The sequence below is a fragment of the Cetorhinus maximus genome, chromosome 2 (genome assembly GCF_964194155.1).
Source record: "Cetorhinus maximus chromosome 2, sCetMax3.hap1.1, whole genome shotgun sequence".
Taxonomy (NCBI): Eukaryota; Metazoa; Chordata; class Chondrichthyes; order Lamniformes; family Cetorhinidae; genus Cetorhinus; species Cetorhinus maximus.
In genome coordinates this window covers 99,384,332-99,406,071 of record NC_135880.1, presented here as the reverse complement: position 1 = coordinate 99,406,071, position 21,740 = coordinate 99,384,332, and the positions used below count along the sequence as shown (strand labels likewise).

The following is a 21,740-nucleotide window of genomic DNA, read 5'->3' as shown; positions in this document are numbered from 1 at the left end:
TCCTTAGTGATTGTGATTGCTCTAAGTTGCCTAGATCCTTTTTCCTATGATTTTTATGTTCTTGGTATGTTTTCTGTATCTTCTACAGCGAAAATGGACGCAAAACACCTGTTCAGTGCTTCTGCCATTTCCTTGTTTCCCATTGTTAATTCCCCATTCTCAATTCCCCATTCTCATCCTCTAAGAGACCAACGCTCACTTGAGTTACCCTTTTTACTTTCTAAATACTTGTAGAAACTCTTAATATCTGTTTTTATATTGTTATGGCACAGCCAATAGTAAATGCTGAAACAAAAACAAAAATAGCTGGAAAAACTCAGCAGGTCTGACAGCATCTGCGGAGAGGAACACAGTTAACGTTTCGAGTCCATATGACTCTTCATCAAAACTAAGGAAATATAGAAATGTGGTGAAATATAAGCTGGTTCAGGGAGATGGGACAGGTAGAGCTGGATAGAGGGCCAGTGATAGGTGGAGGTAAAGAAGAGATTGCCAAAGATGTCATAAACAAAAGGATAAAGGGGTGTTGACGGTGGTGATATTATCTAAGGAATGTGGTAATGGTGACATTAAGGGTAGAAAGCAGGACAAGCAAGTGACAGATGGCCCTAGTGGGGGTGGGGTGGGGGAAGGGATCGAAATGGGCTAAAAGGTGGAGATAAAACGATAGATCGAAATGAATTTCAAAATAGGTGAGAAAAGAAAAATATATTTTTAAAATTATAAATTATTGGAAAAAAGGGGGATCGGAAAGGGGGTGAGGATGGAGGAGAGAGTTCATGATCTGAAGTTGTTGAACTCAATGTTAAGTCCGGATGGCTGTAGAGTGCCTAGTCGGAAGATGAGGTGCTGTTCCTCCAGTTTGCATTGAGCCTCACTGGAACATTGCAGCAGGCCAAGGATGGACATATGGGCATGAGGGCAGGGCAGTGTGTTGAAATGGCAAGCGACAGGGAGGTCTGGGTCATGCTTGTGGACAGACCGAAGGTGTTCTGCAAAGCGGTCACCCAGTCTGCGTTTCGTGTCTCCCATGGAGAGGAGACCGCATTGGAAGCAGTGAATGCAGCAGACTAAATTGAGGGAAGTGCAAGTGAAGTGCTGCTTCACTTGAAAGGAGTGTTTGGGCTCTTGGACAGTGAGGAGAGGGGAGGTAAAGGGGCAGGTGTTACACCTTCTGCGGTTGCATGGGAAGGTGCTGTGGGAGGGGATTGAAGTGTATGGAGTGATGGAGGGAACGATCCCTGTGGAATTCCGCCGGGGGGGTGAAAGGAAGATGAGTTCGCTGGACTTGGCGGTAATAGTGGAGGATGATCCTTTGAATGCGGAGGCTGGTGGGGTGATAAGTGAGGACAAGGGGGACCCTATCATGGTTCTGGGAGGGAGAGGAAAGTGTGAGGGTGGATGCATGGGAGATGGACCAGACACAGTTGAGGGCCCTGTCAACCACCGTGGGTGGAAAACCTTGGTTAAGGAAGAAGGAAGACATGTCAGAAGAACTGTTTTGGAAAGTGGCATCATCAAAACAGATGCATCGGAGGTGAAGGAACTGAGAGAATGGGATGGAGTCCTTACAGGAAGCGGGGTGTGAGGAGTTATAGTCGAGGTAGCTGTGGGAGCCGGTAGGCTTGTAATGAATATTGGTAGACAGTCTATCACCAGAAATTGAGACAGAGAGGTCAAGGAAGGGAAGGGAAGTGTCAGTGCTGGACCATGTGAAAATGATGGAGGGGTGGAAATTGGAAGCAAAATTAATACATTTTTCCTGGTCCAGACGAGAGCATGAAGCGGCACCGAAGCAGTCATCGATGTACCGGAGAAAGAGTTGTGGGAGGGGGCCTGAGTAGGACTGGAACAAGGGATGTTCCACGTACCCCATAAAGAGACAGGCATAACTGGGGCCCATATGGATACCCATAGCCACACCTTTTATTTGGAGGAAGTGAGACCAGTTTAAGGAGAAATTGTTCAGTGAGAGAATAAGTTCAGCCAGACGGAGGAGAGTAGTGGTGGTTGGGGATTGTTCGGGCCTCTGTTCAAGGAAGAAGCAGAGAGCCCTCAGAACCATTCAGTAAATGCTGAGCTGCTCAAATCGCAAAGGGAAACTTGAAACAACTGCCACAACTGTTTTGCAATTTGTATAAATTTCGAGATGCGTGCCTTGAATTCAGTAGTAATAAAACCACCGAGTCTTATAGGTTTCTTACAAAACTAAATTAAACCTTTATTAATAGAAGAGATGATTTGAAGCACATACTTAAATCTACAAATTACTACCATGATAACTTCTAAATCCCCTAGTTAATCTAACTCCTAGATAATCTCCCAGTTACACTTTCGTTAAGACAATAGTAAGACACACAGATTTTAAAAGACCCAGGCAAAGAAACATGATACCCTAAACATTCCAATTCAAAGTGAGGTTTCTGAACTTCAGTTCTTTGTAGACAGCAGCTTGAGGCTTAGATGCTGGAGACTTTTCACATTTGTTAGACCTTAGAATGCCTACCCTTACACACAACTTCGATCATTTATACATATTTTCACCTTTGAATGCAAATTCCCATTGTTTCACTGTCTTTGGACTTTTAACTCTCTAATTGTAAAATTTATCATAGTACCAATTTTACCAGTAATCTTTGGGAAAAATAAACACACTGCTTCTTAATTTCTCCTGGCTAGGTGTAATATTTCACTTCCTCTTTTGAATTCAAACTAGTCTGGTTTATTTAAAAATGCAAATGTTCCCTTTACCCCTATGTTTACCTACTTAACATTTCAAATCTAGCTTACCTTCTGATACATCAAAGCCTTCAGACCAGCTGCCTTTAATTCAATTTAATCATATGCGCACACATATACACACACACACACACACACACACACACACACGCACTCCAGTATTACTCAACAATAAATTCCAATAACATGAAAATTATTATATCTTCCTGACAATATTTTAGCTAGCTTTCTCTCATCCTCTGATTTCTCCCAACTTTTTTTTTAGTCATTCTTTGCTAAGTTCTAATAGCTACCTAATTCTTCTGACCTAGCACAAATCTTTGCAGAATTGTATGCTTTTTCTTTCAATTTGATACTATCTTTAACTTCCTTTGTTAGCCATAGATGGTGTGTCCTTATCATCGGCTCTTCCCAATGTAATATATCATTGCTGAGAATTATAGAATATCTCCTTATAGGTCTGCTACTGTTTCTCAACTGTCCTTTTTAACCTATTTTCCCAGTACCCTTTCGCCAACCCTGTCCTCGTACCTGTGTGATTGTCTTTATTTAAGTTTAAGACACTAGTCTTAGGCCCACATTTCTCACCCCTCAAAATGAATTTGAAATTCTATCATGTTATAATCACAGTTGCCAAGAAGCACCTTTACTATTTGGTAATTAATTAACCTTGGGCTGTAACTTCCGATGGAGTGGTAATTGAGTCGGATTGCCATTCCGCTTGAAAGTACTTACCTTGAAATCCAGGCAATCCTATCTCGCCCGACTCAGGCTGGGTATGACCTGGGAGTGCAGCGCATCTGTGGGGCCTAGCGTTGAGTGTTGTAGAGTTGCAGATAAGGAAGCCACGCCCCCTTTGTAAGTTTAAACGTCCAGCCAGGTTTAAAGGTCCTTGACAAGCCAGGGAGAAGGTAATTATGTAAGCACTGTGGGTAGGGTTGGGGGGCAGTGTTGGATCAGGCCTTTTCAAGGGTGGGGGGGTGGGTGCTGTGTCAGATTGGGCATTGGGTGGATGAGGGTGCTGGCATTAGGTCGGTTTGGCCTTTGGTGGGCTGGGGTTAGAGTCAGGCCTGGCCAGTGGTTTTCGGAGAGGGTTGGGGGGTGGTGGTGGGAGAGGGGGTTTGTAACGGGGTGTTCCACCTGGCAGGGAGGGGAGTCTTGTTGGGGTGTGGGGAATCCCATGGGTTGGGGAGTTTCTGGTGGGGCTGTAGTCCTTTGTGCATCAGGAGGGGGTGAGAGTCCCCTGGGGGCAGTGAGAGGGGTGGGGGAGTCCTGTTGGGGGGGAGGGAGGATGGTAGTCGGGCGAGTCCTGCGGGGGTGGGGGAGTCCTGTGGGGGGAAGCTAGTCGGGAGGTGGGAGGGGTTCCATGGGGCAGGTCGCATGTGGGGTGGTAGTTAAAATAACCTGCTCCCTCGTTGGCACTGGAACATACTGGTCTGAGTAATTATCCTGAATATACTGTATGAACTCATCTTCCAGGCTACCTTTGCCAATCTGATTCATCCAATCTGTATGAAGATTAAAATCACCCATAATTATTGCAGTACCCTTCTTACATCCCCCATTATGGCCAGAATTTTCTGCCTGTTGAGCGGGTGGGCCCGACCCAATCTCCGGCGGGCGGGGAGCCGATCCTCACAGGAGAAGTGGGCCCCGCCGCCATTTTAAGCAGGCGGGCCAATTAAGGCCCGCCCAGCGTGACATCCGGCGGTAAGCGCTATGCGTTTCCTGTGCGTGCAGGGGGGATTCCCCAAAAGCGAGAGTGCGCTCTTTCGCGCATGCACACAAAAGAGCGCACATCTCCCTGAGGCCAAGTGCTGGCTCAGGGTGATCGCTTACACTTTGAAAAAGATTAAAAATAGAAAAAAAAAATTCCCTGACATGTCCCCCTCGTGACAATGTCATGAGATGGGACATGTTCATAATTTACACTATAACTTTATTAAACTTTTTAAATCCCTAAATGAAACCTCATCCCGCCGCTGGGTGAGGTTTCATGTTTTTTCTATTTGCCACTGGAGCTCCTGGCCTGCCCGCCAACCTTAAGGTTGGATGGACAGGTCCTTTAATTATTTAAATGATCCTGTCAATGGCCTCAATTGGCCATTGACAGATCGGCGGGCCCACAGCTGATTTTTCTGTGCCCCCACCTTCCTGAAAATTTAACTGGGGCGGGATAACATTGGGGGTTCCGCCCAACGTCATCCCACATCATTTTACACATCGACGAGTGGGCCCTGCCCCTGCTTGCCAACGGCAACATTCTGCCCTATGTCTTCCTATATTTCCTACAGTCTAGCTACCATTAGGAGGCCTATAAACTACTCCCACAAGTGACTCCTTACCGTTGCTATTTATTATCTCCAGTAATGCCTCCATAACTGTACTTCTGTACTGCCTGTCCACTTTTCACATTCAATGTTCATGCAATGTTGTTGACCACATGTAACACCTAAGTATTCTACTTATCACCAGATTAATTAGATAGTTGGACAAAAATATGTGCAAACTGTTTAAGTTTTCAGTTGTTTTCTCTTTAAATTTGCATTGTTGGAAGCTCTCCCAAGTGTTTTATTGAAAAGGACTCTAATTGAATTTTTACCACTGGCCTTGTCATGAATGCTTTCGTAATCAAATTGTTGAGGTCAATCACATTGGTAATAAGAGAAAACAAAGGTCATCTTCACAATTACATTTATCTATCAGATCTTTTCAATAAAATAATATAGATGGAAAGATATTTGAATCCAAATGAATGACAAGTTTGCAACTGCACTAAGTAATTTAATAAATATTCAGTACCAGGAAAAGACCTGCTCGAAATGTAGAAAGGTTAATCATTGTTTAAATTAAGACATGAATTTATTAGGAATAACATAGCAATAAAAAGATATAAGATCTGCAAAAAATATACCTTTTTGTAATTTTCGTGCAATGCATGCAAAAAATTTGTAGAAACGTTGCTTGGCTGGGGACCCTAGGTATGTTGCTGTGAAAATGGAAAGCAAACCAGCACAAATTACCCTTACCCTGCAGATGGCAGTAACGCACTGAAAAAGTGACACAGTTGTACAAATATACAAAATTGGAGAACGGTACCAACTGAAACAAACTCAAAGTTTCAGCTCTTTTCAATTAATGAATAGAAAATAGGAATCTTGACTAACATCAGTGCAGTACTGAGGGAGTGCTGCATTGTCAGCCTTTTCGGTGAGATATCAGTCTGTTCAGTTGGATATTAAAGATGTTGTTGCATGATTCAGAGAAAATCAGAGACAAGAACTTGGCTAACATTCTTTCCTCAATCAATATCTCCAAAAGCTGGAGTTAATATGGTTGCAGGGAGTTTAGTTATGATCAGATTTCACCATTTATGTAAGAGTTGTTCAGCATGAACTATATAGTGCGTGCTATTAAAATGAGTCAATAACAAATTAGAAACATTTCATAATAGTGCTTTTTAATACTGCGCCATTTTAATGTCAGGGAGCTTCCTTTTGAGATAAAATTATACTGATACCAAAAAATTCCCCTTAAACGGAAATAGTTCTGCAACTAAGCACTAAATCAACAACTGTAAAATCTAAAATCCACTATAAAAGGTTCCAGAAATACCTTGCTGCACCACTCCTTTAGGGTAGTCAATTTGTTATTTACAATGTGGAGGTTGTGTTTTTTGTGGTGGCTCACTGGTTCGCTGTCACAGACTTCTGTTGTTCATTATGGTGGTTTGTGGTGACTGATTGGATAAATCAACTTCTATTAGTGCGTATAACTGGATTATTAGATGTCTTCATACACCACTGATTTCGTTGAAGACCTTTCCATCTTCAATCACTATATTGTAGGAACTGATTTGCATTTGCACTTACATCTCGTAGACTCAGTGCAGCATAGAAAGAGGCCATTTGGCTCATCAAGTCCATGCCAATTCTCTGTAGAGCAATCCAGTCAGACCAAATCCCCCTCTCTTTCCCCATAGCCCGGCAGGTTCATTTCTTTCAAGTTTCAATTCAATTTCCTTTTGAAATCAAAAGAGCTGAACTCCAGAGGCGAGGCGAAAGTGACTGCTCTTCACATCAAGGCAGCATTGACTGGCTGGCATCAAGGAGACCTAGCAAAATTGAAGTTAATGAAAATCTGGGGGAAAACTCTTCACTGGTTGAAGTCATAACTAGCAAAAAGAAATATGGTTGTGGTTATTGAAGGTGAATCATCTTAGTCCCAGGACATCACTGCAGGAGCTCCTCAGGGTAGTATCCTAGGCCCGACCATTTTCAGCTGCTTCATCAATGACCTTCCTTCCATTATAAGATCAAAAGTGGGTATGTTCGCTGATGATTGCACAATGTTTATCACCATTCGCGACTCCTCAGATGCTGAAGCAGTCCACGTCCATGTGCAGCAAGACTTGGACAACATTCAGGTTCGGGCTTTGGCAAATAGCATTCATGCCACACAAATATCAGGCAATGACCATTTCCAGCAAGAGAGAATCTAACCATCTCACCTTGACATTCAATAAGACCATAATACCATAAGACGTAGGAGCAGAAGTAGGCCATTTGGCCCATTGAGTCTGCTATGCCATTCAATGAGATCATGGCTGATCTGATAATCCTCAACTCCACTTTCCTGCCTTTTCCCCATAACCCTTGATTCCCTTACTGATTAAAAATCTGCCTATCTTAGCCTTGAATATACTTAACCCTGCCTCTACAGCCCTCTGCGGTAAAGAATCCCACAGATTGACTACCCTCTGAGAGAAGAAATTCCTCCTCTTCTCTGTTTTAAATGGGTGCCCCTTTACTCTAAGATTATGCCCTCTGGTCCTAGACTCCCCGACAAGGGGAAACAACCTCAGCATCTACCCTGTCAAGCCCCCTAAGAGTCTTGTATGTTTCAATAAGGTTGCCTCTCATTCTTCTAAATTCCAATGAGTACAGGCCCAACCTACTCAACCTCTCCTCGTAAGAAAATCCCTCCATCCCCAGGGTCAACTTAGTGAACGTTCTCTGGACTGCCTCCAAGGTCAGTATATCTATCCTTAGATAAGGGGACCAAAACTGCTCACAGTATTCTAGGTGTAGTCTAACTAGTGCCTTGTATAGTTTTAGCAAGACTTCCCTATTTTTATACTCCATTTGAAATACAGGCCAACATTCCATTTGCCTTACCTATTACCTGCTGAACTTGTATGCTAGCTTTTCGGGATTCATGCACGAGGACCCCCAAACCCCTCTGTGTTGCAGCTTTCTTCGGTCTTTCTCCGTTTAAATAATATTCAGCTCCTCTATTCTTCCTGCCAAAGTGCATAACCTCACACTTTACCACATTATATTCCATCTGTCACATTTTTGCCCACTCACTTAACCTGTCTATATCCCTCTGTAGACTCTGTGTCATCCTCACTGCTTGCCTTCCCATCTATTTTTGTGTCGTCTGCAAACTTGGCAATAGTACATTCATTTTCCTCATCCAAGTCATTAATATACATATTGTAAATAATTGTGGCCCCAGCACTGATCCCTGTGGCACTCCATTAGTTACAAGTTGCCATCCTGAAAATGCACCCCATATCCCAACACTCTATCGTCTATTAGTTAACCAGTCCTCTATCCATGCTAATATACTACCCCCAACACCATGGGCTCTTATCTTATTAAGTAGCCTTATCGAATGCCTTTTGGAAATCTAAATATATTACATCTTCTGGTTCCCATTTATCTATACTGCTTGTTACCTCCTCAAAGAATTCTAATAAATTTGTCAGGCATGATTTTGGCATTATTAATCCTGAATTCACCACCATTAACATCCTGGTGGTTATCATTGACCAAAAGCTGAACTGTACCAGCCATAAAAATATTGTAGCCACAAGAGCAAGTCAGAGGTTGGGAATTCTGTGGTGAGTAACACACCACCTGATTCGCCGAAGCTTGTCCAACAAAGCACAAGTTGGAAGTGTGATGGTATACCCTCCACTTGCCTGGATGAGTGCAGCTCCCACAACACTCAAGAAGCTCGACACCATCCAGGACAAAGCAGCTCATTTGATTTGCACCACATCCACTTTCGCTCCTCCACCAACGCATAGTGGCAGCAGTATATCCTATCTACAAGATGCACTTCATCAACTCACCAAGGCTCCTTCGACAGCACCTTCGAAACCCACGACCCCTAACATATAGAAGGACAAAGGCAGCAGATGCATGGGAACACCACCACCTGCAAATTTTCCTCCAAGCCACTCGCCATCCTGATTTGGAATTATATTGTTCCTTCACTGTCGCTAGATCAAAATCTTGGAACTCCCTAACAGTGCTGTGGGTGCGCCTACACCACATAGACTGCAGCAGTTCAAGAAGACAGCTCATTGAGTGGTAATTATTGAGGGTAATTAGGGATGGACAATGAATGCTGGTCTAGCCAGCGAAGCCCAAATCCCACGAAAAAATAAAAAAAACATTCATTGTCTCCGCTTCCAGCACCCTCGAAGGCAGTGAATCCCAGGTCATTACCACCTGTTGCGTTTTAAAAAACAAACAATTCTGCATTTTAAAAAAAAAAGTTTTTCCTCACTTCTCTGCTTGTGCCCCTTGTCCAAAACCTTAGGTTCTTGTCCATTCATCTTTGTACTATTAGGCAAAGGGAACAGCTTTGTCTATCTTATTTAAGCCCAACATAATCTTCAAATGTATCAAATCTCTCCTCAATCTCCTTGCTCTAAGTAGAATAACCCTAACCATGTAGCTCAAATCTCTCATCCCCCACCCCCCCCCCACTCAAGGACCTTCCTAATGTGTGGTGATTAGAACTGGATGCTTTTGTACTCAATAGCTCTATTTATGAAGCCCAAGGCCACATATGCTTTATTAACTACTTCCTTGATATGTCTGCCACCTTCAAGGATCTATGCACATGAACCCCGTGTCCTTCTGTCCCAGCACATTCTTTAGAACTGTTCCATTAAATCTATGTTGCCTCACCCTATCCCTTTTGCCAAAATACATCACCTCATTTCTCTGTATGAAATTCCATCAGTTACTTGTCTGTCTATTCGGCAAGCCTATCTGTCTCGTTGCAGTCGATTTGGATCTTCCTCACTGTTTCCCATGCCTGCAGGTGCAGCATTATCTGCAAATTTTGAAATATTACCCTGTATTCCAATATCCAAGTCATTATATATCAATAAAAGCAGCGATCCTAGCACTGAACTTTGGGAACACCACTGTCTATCATCCTCCAGTCTGAAAAACACCTATTTACCACAATGAAGAATCATCAACCTGAAATGTTAATTCTGTTTCCCCCCCCCCCCCACAGGTGCTGCCTGACCTGTTAAGTGTTTCTAGTGTTTTCTGTTTTTATTCCAGTTCTCAAGTATTCTGCAGTATTTTACTTTTATGTTTATCATGATTTGCTGTTTTCGGTCCGTATACCGATTTTTTTTTTTATCCAAGTTGACACTGATCCTCCTTATCCGAGTCTTAATTTTGTTAACTGTATCTATTTGACTTTCCCAATTGGCTGAGTTCTATTTTTGTAAAACCAGGCTGATTTAGACTTTCCTGAGACATAGGGCTGGATTTTCAATTGCCCATGAAGGCAAGTATGGATGAAGGCACACATTGAAAATTGCATTCCCGGAAGGAGTCACTGGATCCTGACATCTCCGGAATGTAACACGATTTTCAAAGGGACTGTGGGGGAGAGCCCACCTCCAATTAACCACTTTCCAAAACAGTTCCTCTGCCATGTCTTCCTTCTTCCTTAACCAAGGTTTTCCACCCACGGTGGTTGACAGGGCCCTCAACCGTGTCCGGTCCATCTCCCACGCATCCACCCTCACACCTTCCTCTCCCTCGCAGAACCATGATAGGGTCCCCCTTGTCCTCACATCACCCCACCAGCCTCCGCATTCAAAGGATCATCCTCTGTCATTTCCACCAACTCCAGCATGATGTAACCACCAAACACATCTTCCCTTCACCCCCCTGTCAGCATTCCATAGGGACCGTTCCCTCCGGGACATCCTGATCCACTCCTCCATCACCCCCTACACCTCAACCCCCTCCCACGGCACCTTCCCATGCAACCGCAGAGGGTGCAACACCTGCCCCTTTACTTCCCCCCCCACCTCCTCACTGTCCAAGGGCCCAAACACTCCTTTCAAGTGAAGCAGCACTTCACTTGCACTTCCCTCAATTTATTCTGCTGCATTCGTTGCTCCCAATGCGGTTTGCTCTACATTGGAGAGACCAAACGCAGACTGGGTGACCGCTTTGTGTAACACCTTCGGTCTGTCCGCAAGCATGACCCAGACCTCCCTGTCGCTTGCCATTTCAACACACCACCCTGCTCTCATGCCCACATGTCCGTCCTTGGCCTGCTGCAATGTTCCAGTGAAGCTCAATGTAAACTGGAGGAACAGCACCTCATCTTCCGACTAGGCACTTTACAGCCTTCCGGACTGAATATTGAGTTCAACAACTTTAGATCTTGAACTCTCCCCTCCATCCCCACCCTCTTTCTGATCCCCCTTTTTTCTAATAATTTATATACTTTTTAAATATATTTTTCTTTTCCCACCTATTTCTATTATTATTTTTAAATTTATTTCCATCCATTGTTTTATCTCCACCTTTTAGTCTATTTCGATCCACCCCCACCCCACCCCACCCCACCCCCACTACGGCCATCTGTCACTTGCTTCTCCTGCTTTCTACCCTTAATGTCACCATTAGCACATCCTTTAGCTAATATCACCACCATCAACACCCCATTTTCTTTTGTCTATGACATCTTTGACAATCTCTTCTTTGCCTCCACCTATCACTGGCCCTCTACCCAGCTCTACCTGTCCCACCCCCCCCCCCCCCCCCTCAAACAGCTTATATTTTACCTCATTTCTATTTTTCTTTAGTTCTGATGAAGAGTCATACAGACTCAAAACGTTAACTGACTTCCTCTCCGAGATGCTGTCAGACCTACTGAGTTTTTCCAGCTATTTTTGTTCTTGCCTCCAATTAACTGCTTGTTGAACTCACTGATGAGCCTATTAACCAGCCTCAGGGGAGCAGTTTTAAGTTTTCAATCGGGAAGCACTCAATCAGCTCAGCTCATCCGCTTGCTGCTGTATTCAGAGTTGGAGACCTGACACCTGGGTGTCACTTGCCACTCATCTTCCCAGATCTTACTTTAAATATTTTTGTACACTGCATCCGTCCATCTGGTCACTCCAAGGCTGCTGACCTCCGTTGCCACCTCCATCCAGGCCCTCTTTATGTCTCCAGGTAAGTTTCTTCTTCCAGACATCAGCTGCAAGATCTCTCTCCTGTCTGCCGTTGTATTCAGTAAAACCTCAAGGGAGGCATCGGAGAACTTTGGTGCTGTCAGTGGATGCCTGCCCATGCCAGCGCTAGCCCTCTGAGCACCCTGCTGCTTAATTTCATCAGTGAACAGCAGGTCCAGTCATGACTGCTTCTTGCCTTTCCAAAGGGCCTCAGTTATTGGGTCGCATCTCCAGGTCACTTCTGATGCCACTAATGGGTGCTGACCTTAACTGCTGGGCCAATCAGCCCTTTGCATCATGACATGGGGTCAGAACCCAGAAATGATCTGCACATCAGGTCCCTGGACCTGGATTGAAAATCCAGCCCATAGTTCTATTTTACATCATTCACCAAGTTCTATAATGTTGCTGTAATGAGGGGTCAATTAGTTGGCAAATTGTCGTGATGTGTTAAACTATCCAGTATCTCAGTTGGTGTATTGTCAATGCAAGTGGGACAAGGGTTTGTGCTGAACTTAGGCTGGATTTTCATGGAGTTGGGAAGACTCCATGGACCTTAAAAATGGCAAGTGGGACCCAGATTTGCAAGTCCTACCCCAATTTGTGGCCAAAACCATTTTTACCTGCAAGGGAAAGGGGGCGGGACATGATTTGGACAGGCTGATGCAAGGCCCTTAACTCACAGTATGGGAGTTATAAATTGATGGAGTAGTAGACATAAACACTCTTGAAGCATGGATAATTTCTGTGTAACTATTATGATCTGAAACTTTTTTAAATTGCCTGATCTTTAAACTTTAAAAAAAAACACAGGCTGCAGCTATCACAAAGTTTAAAAAACCCTCTGCTGGACTACTTGAGAGGTGTTGGTTAAAAGAAAAGTATCATTTGGTTGTGCAGTTTCAGTAGAGCTCTTTGTTGACGTTTCCCCCCCGGGCCATCATTATGTCATTATGAAAGCTTGGCTGAGGTTCAAAATCTACAATTATCTCAGCAGGGTGTTCTGAGTTCACAGTTTAATTGATAGTGTAAAGAGACTATTATATGAATGGCTGTCTTTGATGTGGTTAGTGAAATAGATGTTTGCTTTTATAAGAGATTAACCACTTGAGATTTAATGGCTTCGAATACCTTCTGTGAATGTGAGTTTTTTGCACTTTCAAGTGTGTAGGTGTGAGAGCAGTATTAGGTTGTTAGAAGTTTCTTTTTCCATCTCCACATGGCTCTTGTGGTCTGCCCATTGGATACCGAATGAGTGGCTATAGAGTTGACATGGAGGGCATGAGTTGGCATAGGGATATGAGGAGTCTTCGGGGTGGGTGGATGGTTATGAATTGGTATGGAGGGCATGGGGGTGGGTGAGGGGGTGCAAGAGGTGAGGGCTAGAGGGCCTAATAACTTGGTCCCAGAGAACTGAGGTGGTCCTTCTAACCAGCTCACTTTGGCACTCACTCACCCGCATATGCTCTGTTTCTGGGGTTGGTGGCCCCAATTCCATCCCACCTGCCTCCAGGAATAAAATTGCACCTCTCGGGGTACTTTTTTACCAAGGTGGGCCTGGCAAGTCAGGAAATTTTCCGACTCAAGCTAGCCATCTCAGTATCCAAATCCAGCTTTTTCCAGGAATACCTTCAGTGTCCCTTGCCTTGCTATTTCATTTGGGTATAGACCCTGGTCCATAGACTGTTATAAACTCATTTGCAATGCCATCATGTGCTAAGTGAGTTTTTGTCTTTGCTATTCATTTCTTAAAACAGATCGCACCCTTTTCTATCTTAGGGCCTTTTTGGCATTTGGTGGTTAATAATTGGTTCCTTCTGCTGGTTTACTGGAAGCTGTTGTACATCTCACATTTGTCTCTGTTCTTGTTCATCAGAGACCTGTAAATCACTTCTCCAGCTCTCAAAAGATAACTTAGATTCTGATGCTTGAATGAACTTTGTTTCATGTCTCTTCTGTTATATGAAACCGTATAATTTCTTAATAGTCTTCAAATATAATCCATCCTGTATGCTAAGTCAAATCTCATGTTAAAGTATGCAGTAATCTATGGTTGAATTTCTTGTGGCAGTCTATCCTTTGTTTTCATTTTTTAAAAATTTGGATGTTCAACTACTCTCAGCTTACTGAAATTTGGTGTATCTATACTCAGACAGTAGTATGTATTGTAGCATACTGATGTTTATGTATTTCTTTGTTACCAAATATGCATCTGTCAACATGCCTTCCTTTCTGGTCATATGAGGTTTTAGTGTACCAGCAGGAAACGTCTTACCTCTCTTATAACCAACCTGATAATTTTAATAGATTTTTATAGTTCAACTTTTCTTTACGAAATTAGTTGGCAAACTGAAAGGTACAAAGGGACTTGTTTTTGTTCTTGTTTTGAAGGTTGCTAGTTACTTTACTTCAGCTGTACGTCAAATAGATTTTTATGTTTTTTCTTTCTACGCGCTCTATTTTACTTCAAAATCACTTCTGTCCGTGTTCCTTCAGTGGTTGACACAGAATTCACCCACTCTGTCACATGTTCCCATACTTGTCTCCAGCTTGCATGTTTTGGGGCCAATCTCTGGCACCAATAATGTCTCTGCAGCAAAGCATTAGGGTTCACCAGGATTTCCAGGACTTGGTCAGTAAAATGTGGCTTTCTCACTGGTGTTGAATAATTTTTTACAATTATTGCAAACAGATATATTAATGAGGTTTCAAATGTTTCTGCTGATTAACTGGTTTGTTTAGTTTTAAGTGTTAAACTATTAATTGTGGTGTGTCATAATTGGGTTCTTATTATCATTATAACAACAAAATCGCATGTCACGTATATTTCTATAATTTTGTTAGTGATTCATTGATTTTGACAAAAAAAGGAATTTTTGGAAAGAAAAAGGGAACGTATGCTCTTAAATTTCCTTGAGAATGGCAATGTTGTCCAGTTGTGCGCCTGAACTCTGAGGAGTTCCCTCTACAATTATAACTTTTTTCTTTTACATGGTAAACATGTCATCGTGTTTGGGATTCCTTTAATAAATGAACATGCTGTTCTTTTAATAAATGAACATGCTGGGAAGTGCCAGAACTGAACTTGAAAAACCTGTTTTTTTTATTTGTTCATGGGATGTGGGTGTTTCTGGCAGCATTTATTGCCTATTCCTAATTTCCCTTGTTCAGAGGGCATTTAGACCAGGTAAGGACAGCAGATTTCCTTCCCTAAAGGACATTAGTGAACCAGATGGGTTTTTACAACAATCAACAATGGGTTTCATGGTCATCATTAGACGTTTAATTCCAGATATTTATTGAATTCAAATTCCACCATCTGCCATGGTGGGATTCGAACCCAGGCCCCCAGAGCATCTCACTGGGTCTCTGGATTACCAGCGACAATACCGCTATGCCATTGCCTCCCCCAATCGCCCATCCCTAATTGCCCCTGAGAAGATGGTTTTGAGCTGCCTTCAAGAACTGCTGCAGTCTGTGTTCTAGGAACTGGAATAGTTCTAGAATAATTATTACATCAACAATTGTTTTTCTCCATGATTTACATAGTTTGATCCCACTGGCCTACTCATTTCCTATATCCTTTAATATTTCTTCTTTTGAAGAAACTTTCTAATGCCCCTCAAAAAAAAAAAATCCCTAGACTCTGCTTCAACAATAACTTGAAACCGAGAGTTCCAAATTTTACCCAACCTCTGGGTGAAGAATTTTTTTGAATCTAATCTCCCCCCCTTTTAATTCTTTTTGTGACTATCCTAAATTTTCCTTCACTCCCTCTTGCAATCTCAACAATCAGTGGAAATAATTAATCACTAACCCTTCATAATTATGAATGGATCTATCAGTTACCTTCTCGGCTCGAATGAAAAAGGCCTCAACTTCACAACACTCCCTTCACAATTGTAACTCCTCATACTTGGTAACATCCTGGTGCTTATATATTGCACTGTTCCCATTGTTTTTATATCCTATAGTATCATGCCTACAACTGTACACAATATGCCCAATTAATAAAGCATATAGTATCCTGGGCTTTATTAATAGGGGCATAGAGTACAAGAGCAAGGATTTATATGCTGAATTTATATAAGACACTCATTAGACCTCAGCTGGAGTATTGTGTAAGTTCTGGGCGCCACATTATAGGAAGGATGTGAACACACTGGAGAGAGTGCAGAAGAGGTTTACAAGAACGGTTCCAGGGATGAGAAACTTCAGCTATGAGGATAGAATGGAGAGGTTGGGACTGTTCTCCTTGGAGAGAAGGAGGCTGAGAGGAGATTTGATAGAGATGTTCAAAATCGTGAGGGGGCTGGACAGAGTAGATAGGGAGAAACTGTTCCCACTCATAAAAGGATCAAGAATGAGAGGGTACAGATTTAAAGTGATTTGCAAAAGAAGCAAGTGTGACGTGAGAAAAACTTTTTCTCACAACGAGTGGGTTGGGTCTGGAACAGTCATTGTAACACCTCTATATGAAGACATTTAAGACTGAGGAACATTTTATTAACTAACTATGTGCCTTCTCAAATTATCTCATTAACAGGACCACAGCGAGATGCACAAGCAGCAAGAGAGTTTATTTTGAAGATGTTTGTGGACCTGAATCCTGATAGTGACAAAATTATCTACTCTCATTTCACATGTGCCACAGATACAGAGAATATACGGTTTGTCTTTGCTGCTGTCAAGGACACTATCCTACAATTAAACCTGAAGGAATATAACCTGGTCTAGTTTATTAACTGACTTGGTGGAAAAAAATAACAGCAACTGTATTATCTGTGAAAATAATTTGCATAATGCTAATTTATTGCCATTCTGGACTCTGTGCGCTTCCACAGAGTTTTAGTAAATATTATGATTTTATTTAACAAAAATGGGGCAAAAGATGCTGACACACCTTTGCAGCACTAGTCCACTTTTTAGGCAAAACTTTGTGACTTCATGTAAAATTCTCAATTTTCACTGTAAATTCCGATTTCAGCACTTGGAGGGTTGGGTTTTTTTGCTTCTCTAAGCACACCCCTTCCTTTTCTTCTCCCCGAAGGAATATTTGAGGTACAATGTCCCTTTTTTGTGATCTGCTCCTCTTGATGCTCTATGGTACACAGTAAAAACGGTGATGTTTTTGGCAGAAACCAAGCTGCCACTGGTATAATTATTGTACTTTTTTTCTGATAGATGAAAAGTATTGGTACTGTGATTTTTAAATTATTGATATGTATAATTTAAACATCAAGTTTCATACTAAACAATCTGTCTTCATCTTAAACTATAAAGATGGGAGCTCATAAAGCAATAGCTGATTGCTCATCTGTAAATCTTGCCACACTTGGATTCCCAAAAACATGGATAGATGTAGGTAAGAGTACAATATTGAGAATGTTGTGTACTTGTAAAACAGTATATGGGGTTCAATTTCTATTTATTATGTGCCACTCTATTGCTATTACTAGACTTGTTTTACTGAAATATGCCAAACAAAATGTTATGTACACTACATTTGCTGATTTTTGAAATCTCTGCTTGGGTCTTTTTTCTTAGAACTGTAGCTGGAGACATCATTGACATACTTACTTTGCACCAGTGTAATTTTTAAATGTTACTTTTTGGGCTTTTAGTGAGGAAAGTTTTAATATTGCTGCTCATGGCATTTGTTTCACTATTTTTGAATTTTTAAGATATAAAAATTGCTTTACTCAATATGCCTGAAATCATGTGGCTCATATCACAGTAACTGCACTTGAGCAGAAGATGAATGGTAAGCAAATAACATTGCAGTATTGGCTCCTAGGTTCTTCTAAAAGCAGTTTTGTTGGACACATGCCAAAATAAGTGAGGGGGAAAAAAAACTGGTGCTCTTCCACATTGTGTAATATTTGCCATTAGCTATGTATTATTCTTTAACATAGGCTGATCAGTGTCCATGACCAATTTTGTATCTTAACTTTTTTACACATATGTTAAAAGGTACTGTAATCATGTTTTGATAAAATCTTGCCAGATCCTTAATTTTAAACCAGAATGGTTTTCTTTGCCATTACATCCTGAAAAATGAACCTGTATCATTACTTTCATTCTAATGAGACATGCTTTTCAAAATCTGAGTCATGGGCTTTGGTGACTGTTTAAAGAGCAAAAATTTGAATGGATACCACCATGTTCCTTTTGAGCTAGTTTTCAGGGTTTTTTTTTGCTCTTTGAGCTGGTAACACAGAGATTATAGATAGGTCAGTTAGCTAATTTAAAATTATCTGTACTGTCCATTGTCAAAGGTGGGATGTCTTTGTGCATGGTTTTCTGCATCAAAAGAGTAGCTTTTGTTTCTATGGAGTACCAAAGTTAATGGTCAGTGATTGTCTCCCTTAATTCCTGCACCTCCACCAAACATGCATTTGTGCTGTCATAAACAAAACTCCTATAATTTGTAAAACCTGGCTGTAGGCATAGTGTAATTATTAATGCTGTAATAATTGTGTGTGAATACGTGTATATATATTATATATATATGTGCACACACAAGCGCACACATCCATACTGGCTTTGTGATAATTTTGGCAGATTGAATGTGCTGTATTGATAATATGTATCTATGTAATTGTATTGTAAGTCTTATAGCTAAGTCGCATTTTGAATAATGTTATTTACTTTTTTTACGAGAAGCGAATGTAAATTTTTGGCAGTTTATTTCTCAGCTAGGGATCTTTAAAAAAAAAAATGTCATTTTGAAAGTCAAGATAATTATCACAGTGTGGTACTTTGATTAATATATGTCACCACATGGGTTTCTGATCAAAGAATTCTTTTTGATAAAACCTAAGTCCCTCCTTTTTCTCCCAGAAAGTACTTATACAAAGTTTAGTCAAATGACTCAGCCCATGAAGCAGACAAGAAATTGGCTTCAGTACTTTTTCACACCGTCATGTGTGAAAGAAAGCAACTTGCCATGGAGCAATCCTTCTGAAATTAGAATGAGTTTTAAAAACAAGGATTGTATTCTAGGGAATGCCATATGCCAAATTTTTGTAACTGTAGTGTTTTTGATGGGATTGGTCACAGTTTGTATTATTCAGGATGTATGTATTACCAATAAATACATCTGAAATTTGTGGGTTTTTTTGCCTTATGGAGGTGGAGTCAAGAACTTTGTGCCTCAAGATTAAAGCCTGAGACAAAAGATGGTCTCTTGACTTTGCTGAAACATCTGTGTTGTGTTGGGTGTCAGATTTGAAAGTTAGATGTCAGCTTTTAGGGTATTGGTATGCACTGGAGGGACCAATGCAGTGTCATTAATTCCTATGAAAGGATAAAGACATTATTTATACTGTTGATATGAATTAAAGCCAGATCAAGCAGCTGTTACCATTCACGAGTTCATGTCACCAACTGTAAACAAATAAATGAAGTTAGGCATGCTATATGTAAAGGTATAAGAATGATCAGCAGCTTGGTCTACTGTTGTAACATCTACATTTTTCTAATTGACCAGAGTGTACATACACAGTATGTTAATTTGGCCTACCAAAGATCTGCCTTCATTTATTTTTTAAACTGCTCTGTCAATTGGTCTTTCTAGAATTTCAGCATGTTGGCACTTCCAGAGGAGATAATGAAAGCTCTTAAGAATTTAAATATTTTAATTGAAAATTGTGAATGGTATTATGGCTGTCAGATCAGTCCTGCTCATAATGCAGAATTGAAGAGATCTAAGTCACAGTATAGTGAACACATTGTGCGCCATGGGCAATTTCTTGTAGTGCCAGATTCTTTTAAATGCTCTGGTAGGACTTGTATATTTAATTCCTGTTAGATAAATTTTAACATGCAATATTTAAAAATCATATTTGCTGTTTTTAAATTGTTACTTAAATGCATGTATTGTCATTGTTTGGGGAAGGGAAATAGTTTTTGGAAAAAACTAATGTTGTATATTAATGCCCCAAATGATCTTGCTGGTTACAAATATAGTATTTTTTGGCCATAATTTTGTACTGGTTTCATTTGATGTCTCCTGGTTGTATTTTTCTTCTAAACTGCTTTTCATGATACTGTACCTGGAATAAAATTTTATTCCACTGATTTTTGTCTTCACTTAAAAAAAAATCATGTTATTATCCAGTATTTTTTCAGCACGTGAAATTAATAGTTGTCCATTAGACTCTCATGGGAGAAAGTTGAACAGTATCAATGTAGTAGCACAAAACAGACTTGTCCCTTGTCATGGATTGTATGTTCAATAAAATGGATACTTTGAACTTTTAGTGCTCCACATGTTCATTCTAATATTAGTACTTAAGGAACTATTGCTATAAAAATTGGGCCCTTCCCAGTGTCAAGATTTCGATAGTAAATGTGCATAATATAAAATTAGATAAGCAAATAAAAAGTTACTGTTTCTGGTGTTTATTTTATATAGTCACTTAGTAGTACAGAACTTGAATATTGTTGATAAAAGAGACATGTTGCCGAAGCTTTACATCTTCCACTTTTCAGGACCAACGCAAGAAGGCCAAATTTCAAATGACCACGACAATTTATACCATAGGAGAAAATTATATTATGGGTGATAGTTAGCAAATCAGCTTTGATTTTTTTTTTATTATATTCATTCATGGAATGTGGGAGTCGCTGGCTAAGCCAGCATTTATTGCCCTTCCCTAATTGCCTTTGAGAAGGTGGCGGTGAGCTGTCGTCTTGAACCACTGCAGCCCATATGGTGTCCACCCACAGTGCTGTTAGGGAGGGAGTTCCAGGATTTTGACCCAGCAACAGTGAAGGAACGGTGATATATTTCCATGTCAGGTGGTGTGCGGCTTGGAGGGGAACTTCCAGGTGGCGGTGTTCCCATCTGTCTGCTGCCCTTGTCCCTCTAGATGGTAGCAGTCGTGGGTTGGAAGTTGCTGTCTAAGGAGCCTTGGTGAGTTTCTGCAGTGCATCTTGTAGGTGGTACACACTGCCACTGTGCATCGGTGGTGGATGGGGTGCCAATCAAGCGGGCTGCTTTGTGCTGGATGGTGTTGAGCTTCTTGAGTGTTGTTGGAGCTGCAGTCATCCAGGCAAGTGGAGAGTATTCCATCACCCTCCTGACTTTTGCCTTGTAGATAGTGGACAAGCTTTGGGGAGCCAGAAGGTGGGTTACACATCGCATTATTCCTAGCCTCTGACCTGCTCTTATAGCCACAGTATTTATATGGCTAGTCCAGTTCAGTTTCTGGTCAATGGTAACCCCCAGGATGTTGATAGTGGGGAATTCAGCGATGGTAATGCCATTGAATGTCAAGATTGAAAAAGGTGCTAAGCTTGAACATACTACTTTTCTTTGCAGAGAACGGACCCCTGCATATGAATGTATGCCACCTTTAGTAAGTGTAAATGAGCCACATTATGAGCTTGACTGATCATATTAAATTAGTAGTTTGTGTCACTTTAGCACACTTAGGATTGTTCAGCAAGTGCAGCCCAATTGTGGACTCATGTCCAATAGTAGGTCTTATGTTTTGGGTTTTGCAAGTGCAGGCTGGTTGAGTATAGTCTGTACTCTGCCTATTACAAACAGCCAGAAGAACATGTTTGATTTGATCAGCCAATTGTTTGGACATAAGTCTCTTTGGATGATGGCAGCATCCTATTCATGGAAAAGCAACTCATGGCACATTGTAGCAGTGAACGCTTGCTTAGCCCGTTGTTCAAATGTTATTTGAGG

At 41.3% G+C, this 21,740-nt stretch overlaps 1 protein-coding gene across 4 annotated transcripts in view; it reads left to right on the top strand.

Moving 5' to 3' along the window:
* The window catches only part of LOC144696200 (guanine nucleotide-binding protein G(q) subunit alpha-like), a 303,998-nt gene extending 283,706 nt beyond the window's left edge, over window positions 1–20,292 (top strand). For all 4 annotated transcript variants that reach the window (XM_078567531.1, XM_078567529.1, XM_078567528.1 and 1 more), the window contains one exon: window positions 16,581–20,292. In XM_078567531.1, the coding sequence (XP_078423657.1) occupies window positions 16,581–16,771 (191 nt within the window). In that variant the 3' untranslated portion in view covers window positions 16,772–20,292. The remainder of the gene's footprint in view (window positions 1–16,580) is intronic.
* Window positions 20,293–21,740: the final 1,448 nt, after the last annotated feature.